At 29.5% G+C, this 7,006-nt stretch overlaps 2 protein-coding genes across 2 annotated transcripts; both read left to right on the forward strand.

Moving 5' to 3' along the window:
* Positions 1–1,715: 1,715 nt before the first annotated feature.
* LOC129876607 (protein TIC 214) lies at positions 1,716–2,763 on the forward strand. Its single transcript, XM_055952082.1, has one exon. The coding sequence runs from the start codon at positions 1,721–1,723 to the stop codon at positions 2,549–2,551; it is 831 nt and encodes a 276-aa protein (XP_055808057.1). The 5' UTR covers positions 1,716–1,720; the 3' UTR covers positions 2,552–2,763.
* Positions 2,764–4,556: 1,793 nt separating this feature from the next.
* Positions 4,557–5,495, forward strand: LOC129876608 (protein TIC 214-like). The gene has a single exon (XM_055952083.1). The coding sequence runs from the start codon at positions 4,557–4,559 to the stop codon at positions 5,493–5,495; it is 939 nt and encodes a 312-aa protein (XP_055808058.1).
* Positions 5,496–7,006: the final 1,511 nt, after the last annotated feature.

The following is a 7,006-nucleotide window of genomic DNA, read 5'->3' on the forward strand; positions in this document are numbered from 1 at the left end:
CGTTAATAAATAAAAAATATTACTAAAATCAATAATTAATTTTTAAAAAGTACTCAATCAAGTAATTTTTTCATGCATTTATGTTGGTGCTCTAAATAATAATAAGATTTTCAATTGGGCTCAAAACAATAAGAATGAATATAGAATGAAATGATTATTATTTTTAAAAAAATATATTCTGCCAAACCTTTAAATTTGATTTTTGTTTCCCCAAACAAAAAGATCTGATCCAAGCATGTAAGATGAACATGCATTATATTCTTATCTGCTGCTAACAAATCTATTTTACACTCACATTTAATTTTCAAGAATAATTACTACAAAGAATAAAATGTAAAAATAATTAAATTATTTTAATTAACTTTTAAAATAACAATAAATATGAGATAACTATTTTTAAAATCACGATAGATAATATCTTGACATACGTAGCTAAGAATAAAATAATGCAAAATCTCTTTTAATTAATGTTTACTGAAAGAATATGCAAAAGAAAAATATATACGATAAATAATTTAAAATGGAGAAGTTATCTACCGATTGTAACACCTTCTTCTATTTTCTTAAGCACAATTTGTTGCAAGATTAAACTTTTTTTATCCGACTATTATTAATACTCGAATCGATAGAGATGTATAATTACAAACCGATATGCAAATAATTCATAATTTGAGATCCCATGAATCATGATTTATTAATGACATCACTTTCAATGAATTTAAGCAATTAATTAAGTGTGTCATGATATTTGGAATTTTTCGATACTAAAGTCTTCAATATAGCCTAGGGTACATTTTGAGGGACACTCTTATGTTTTCCATTGATGTTCTTGTTGAATTGAAGACGGTGCTAATTCAACTACCAATGATGTGAAAATTAAAAGTGACTAGCAATGATCATGTTATAATTCGAATGTACAAAAATATTTTCTAATTTATTATCTTTGACGAGTTATAATTATGATACTTTATTATTTTAATTTATAAAATATCGAATTACTACCATCCCTTTTGGTCATTAATATCATTGCTCGCGGCAATTGTGACTTCTCGGGAGAATCGATGACTGCATCAAAGATGCAGTGATAGTACATCTGAGACTTCTTAATTGGCTAGTTGTAAATAGCCCCAGGGCTATGGAACAAAGGATTATCTCGGACCTAGACCGAGGTATTGATGGTGATTTTCTAATCTCGCAGAACAGAATGTGATACGATAAGATAGAATGCAATAGAAACAAAGACAGGAAATGGGTTACCTACTCTTAACGGGCAAAGCGAGCCCCTTTATTCTGAATTAAAGAATTCAGAATCAATCAAATCTCCCTAAGTAGGATTCGAACCTACGACCAATCAGTTAACAGTCGACCGCTCTACCACTGAGCTACTGAGGAACAACAGGAGATTCGATCTCATAGAGTTCAATTCCCGTTCCCAACCCATGACCAATATGAGCTCGAAGCTTCCTTCGTAACTCCCGAAACTTCTTCGTAGTGGCTCCCTTACATGCCTCATTTCAGAGGGAACCTCAAAGTGGCTCTATTTCATTATATTCCATCCATATCCCAATTTCATTCATTTAATATCCCTTTGGTGTCATTGACATAACAAATGTCGTTTCTAGTCTATCTTTTTCTATTTCTTTTCTATATATGAAAAGTTCAAAAATTATCATATAATAATCCAGAAATTGCAATAGAAAGGAAATAATGGAGGTTTGTGATGATTTTTCAATCTTTTCTACTAGGTAATCTAGTATCCTTATGCATGAAGATAATCAATTCGATCGTTGTGGTCGGACTCTATTATGGATTTATGACCACATTCTCCATAGGGCCCTCTTATCTCTTTCTTCTCCAAGCTCTGGTTATGGAAGAAAGAACCGAGAAGAAGGTATCAACAACAACTGATTTTATTACGGGACAGCTCATGATGTTCATATCAATCTATTATACGCCTCTGCATCTAGCATTGGGTGGACCTCATACAATAAATGTCTTAGCTCTACCATATCTTTTGTTTCATTTCTTCTGGAACAATCACAAACACTTTTTTGATTATGGATCTACTATCAGAAATTCAATGTGTAATCTCAACATTCAATGTGTATTCCTGAATAATCTCATTTTTCAATTATTCAACCATTTTATTTTACCAAGTTCAATGTTAGCCAGATTAGTCAACATTTATCTCTTTCGATGCAACAACAAGATCTTATTTGTAGCAAGTGGTTTTGTTGGTTGGTTAATTGGTCACATTTTATTCATGAAATGGCTTGGATTGGTATTAGTCTGGATACGGCAAAATCATTCTATTAGATCGAATAAGTACATTCGATCTAATAAGTACCTTGTATTAGAATTGAGAAATTCTATGGCTCGGATCTTTAGTATTCTCTTATTTATTACCCGTGTCTACTATTTAGGCAGAACATCCTCACCTATTCTTACTAAGAAACTGAAAGAAGACTCAAAAATAGAAGAAAGGGTGGAAAGTGAGGAAGAAAAAGATGTAGAAATAGAAACTGCTTCCGAAATGAAGGGGACTAAATAGGAACAAGAGGGATCCACTGAAGAAGATCCTTATCCTTCTCCTTTCCTTTTTTCGGAAGAAGGGTGGGATCCAGACAAAATCATGAAACGAAAGAAATCTGAGTGAATGGAAAGGACAAAATAAAGGATAAATTCCACTCTCACCTTACAGAGACAGGCTATAACAATATTAATACTAATAATCGTCCAATTTATGATTATCATGATTCTTATCTGAATAATAATAACACGGAGAATCTAGAAAATTGGAAATTGCAACTGCTTGATAAAAAAATGAAAATCAAGACCTCTTCTGATTTCAAAAAGCTCTTGTGAGTCTTCTTTTCGATTATAATCGATGGAATCGACCATTTCGTTACATAAAAAATAATTGATTTGAGCAGGCCGTAAGAAATGAAATGTGATAATATTTTTTTGACACATGTAAAAGTGATGGAAAATAAAGAATATCTTTTACATACCCGCCAAGTTTATCAACTTCTTGGAAAATGATAAAAAGAAAGATACCCCTTTTGTCACTCCAAAAAATGCTCCCTAATGAACTGGACAATCAGTGGGTTTCTATCAACAAAGAAAAAAGTAATAATCTTAATAAGGAATTTTTAAATCGACTTGAAATTCTAGACAAGGAATCTCTTTCTCTGAATATACTCGAAATAAGGACGAGATTGTGTAATGATGATACTAAAGAAGAATACGTGCCTAAAATATATGATCCTTTGTTAAATGGACCATATCGAGGAACAATCAAAAAAGATGTTTCATCTTCAATCATAAACAATACTTTGCTAAAAAATTGGAAAGAGAGAGTTAGACTAAATAGGATTCATACTATCTTTCTTCCGAATACTGATTACCAAGAATTTGAGTACCAAGAATTTGAACAAAAAGCGTATAAGGTTGATAAAAAACCATTATCAACAGAAATTAACGAGTTCTTGACTTTAATCAATGAATTTGGTAACGAACCAAAATTGAGTTTAAATTTGGAAGGCCTTTCTTTATTTTCAGACCAAGAACAGGGAAGAGCGAATTCAGAAAAAAGAACGAAATTTGTAAAATTTGTATTCAATGCAATTGATCCTAATGAGATAAAATCAGGAAAAAAATCGATTGGAATAAATGAAATAAGTAAAAAAGTACCTCGGTGGTCATATAAATTAATCACCGAATTGGACCAATAAATGGGTGAATTTCAAGATCGCGCATCAATGGATCATCAACTTCGTTCAAGAAAAGCCAAATGTGTAGTTATTTTTACTGACAACAACGCCACTAACGATTCTGAGGAGAAAGTGGCTTTAATAAGCTATTCGCAACAATCAGATTTTCGGCGAGGTCTAATTAAAGGTTCTATGCGTGCTCAAAGGTGCAAAACATTTATTTCTAAACTCTTTCAAGCAAATATGCATTCCCCCTTTTTTCTCGACAGAATAACCCCCCTCAGTCTTTTTTCTTTTGATATCTCTAAACTGATTAAACCACTTTTTCGAAATTGGGCAGGTAAAGAGGGAGAATTCAAGATTCTAGAGTCTAGAGAAGAACAAACAAAAAGAGAAGAGCAAAAAGAAAAAGACAAAAAAGAGGAGAACAAAAGAAAGGAAAAAGCACGAATAACGATCGCAGAAGCCTGGGATAGCATTTCTTTTGCGCAAATAATAAGAAGCTACATGTTAATAACTCAATCAATTCTTTGAAAATATATTCTATTACCTTCATTTATAATAGCCAAAAATATCGGGTGTATGTTATTCTTGCAACTTCTTGAATGGTCTGAAGATTTACAGGAATGGAATAGAGAAATGCAGATTAAATGTACTTATAATGGTGTTGAATTATCAGAAATAGAATTTCCCAAAAATTGGTTGAGAGACAGGATTCAGATCAAAATTTTATTTCCTTTTTGTTTGAAACCTTGGCATATATCTAAATTGTACCTCTCCCACGGAGAGCTAATGAGAAAGAAAAAATAAAAAGATGATTTTTATTTTTTAACAGTTTGGGGAATGGAAGCTGAACTTCCCTTTGGTTCTCCCCGAAAGCGCCCTTCCTTTTTTGAGCCCATTTTTAAGGAACTCGAAAAAAAGATTGGAAAATTAAAAAAGAAATATTTTAGAACTCTAAAAATTGTAAAAGAAAAAACAAAATTATTTATAAGAGTTTCAAAAGAAACCAAAAAATGGCTTATCAAAAGTATTGGATTTCTCAAAAAAATAAAAAAAGAACTTTCAAGGGTAAATGCAATTGTATTAGTTAGATTCAAAGAAATATCTGAATCGAATGAAACGAAAAAAGAAAAAGATTATCTAATTAGTAATCAAATAATTAACGAAACATTTAGTCAAATCCAATCTGAAAATTGGCCAAATTCTTCACTAATAGAAACAAAAATGAAGGATTTGACTAATAGAACAAGTACAATAAAAAATGAAATAGAAAGAATTACAAAAGAAAAAAAGAAAGTAACTCCAGAAATAGACATTAGACCTAATAAAACAAATAATATTAAAAAATTCGAATCGCCAAATTTTTTTTTTCAAATATTAAAAAGCAGAAATACTCGAGTAATATGGAAATTCCATTATTTTCTAAAATTATTCATTCAAAGATTATACATCGATCTATTTTTATCTATCATTAATATTCCTAGAATTACTACACAACTCTTTCTTGAATCAACAAACAAATTGATTGAGAAATCCATTTCCAATAATGAAATAAATCAAGAAAAAATTAATAATAATAATAATAAAATTCACTTTATATTTATTTCGACTCTAAAAAAGTCACTTTATAATATTAGTAATAAAAATTCACATATTTTTTGTGATTTATCGTACTTGTCACAAGCATATGTATTTTACAAATTATCACAAACCCAAGTTCTTAATTTGTCTAAATTTAGATCTGTTCTTCAATATAACACAACTTCTTGTTTCCTTTAGACTAAAATAAAGGACTATTTTAGAACACTAGGAATATTTCATTCGGAATTAAAACATAAGAAACTTCAGAGTTATAGAATCAATCAATGGAAAAACTGATTAAGACGGCATTATCAATACGATTTCTCTCAGATTAGATGGTCTAGATTAATGCCAAAAAAATGGCGAACTAAGGTTAATCAAAGTTGTATGGCTCAAAATAAAAATAGAAACTTAACCAAATGGAATTCATATGAAAAAGACCAATTAATTCATTACAAAAACAAAATCGAAAATGGTCTAGATTAATGCCAAAAAAATGGCGAACTAGGGTTAATCAAAGTTGTATGGCTCAAAAATAAAAATAGAAACTTAACCAAATGGAATTCATATGAAAAAGACAATTAATTCATTACAAAAACAAAAACGAAAATGGTCTAGATTAATGCCAAAAAAAATGGCGAACTAGGATTAATCAAAGTTGTATGGCTCAAAATAAAAATAGAAACTTAACCAAATGGAATTCATATGAAAAAGACCAATTAATTCATTACAAAAACAAAAACGAAAATGATTCGGAACTCTATTCATTATCAAACCAAAAAGAGAATTTTCTAAATAGTTTTTTCTTTAAGAATTATCCAATTATATGATGAAGAAAATTTAATAATTATCTTTTTAGCCAGATATGTAACCTGCAATTATATTAAATTAATTATATAGTAAACAAATGTGACAATATTATACTTATTTGATAAAATTTATATACTATTTTAATATTTTGAATTTAGGCCCGAGCTTAGCACGATCCTGCAATTAGTATATTAAATATATCTAAACTTCGAATAAACTATATCAAATAGCATAAATTAGTTTTTCAGCATCACTGCTAATTTGATAGATAACATCGAATTAAGAAACGTTTATCTGATGAGGAAAGTTTTGAGTTTCAATAATTAACACCATCAAATAGTTGTGCACTTAATAAAATTCACGTTCAGAAAATAATCAAGACAAAAATATTGTAATATTCATGACGAAAAATCTGATTATTCCTTTCTAAAATAAATTCAACGGGGCTTTGAGTTTGATCTTGAGTCTATGTTGAACTTGATCTTAATATGAATTTGAATTAAAGGACTTTAAATTTGATCTTGAATATAGTGATCTTGTACTTGAATTCAAGATTCTAAAACTTAATTTGAATCTTCGTTTTGATCTTTAGAACTTATAGAAAAAATACTTGTTTACTTAAATCTCATAGCTTGTAGAGAAATTTGTGATATTTTATCCAAGAATTTTCTGTGATTTCTTGTTAAAATTATGGTGTAATGGATGAAATACACCATATCAAGCACGCATGTATTTCACTGCTAGACACAAAGCTAATTGTGATATTTTTGAGTTGTATTTATTTTACCTCCAAATAGCCTAGGAATAATAGGATATGTTCTCTCCTGAGATTAATTATATAACTGAATTTTTTTTATCATAGTTTAGAAAATATCTATGCCATTTTAGTTATTTAGAAC

Source organism: Solanum dulcamara, chromosome 12 (assembly GCF_947179165.1).
Source record: "Solanum dulcamara chromosome 12, daSolDulc1.2, whole genome shotgun sequence".
Lineage (NCBI taxonomy): Eukaryota > Viridiplantae > Streptophyta > Magnoliopsida > Solanales > Solanaceae > Solanum > Solanum dulcamara.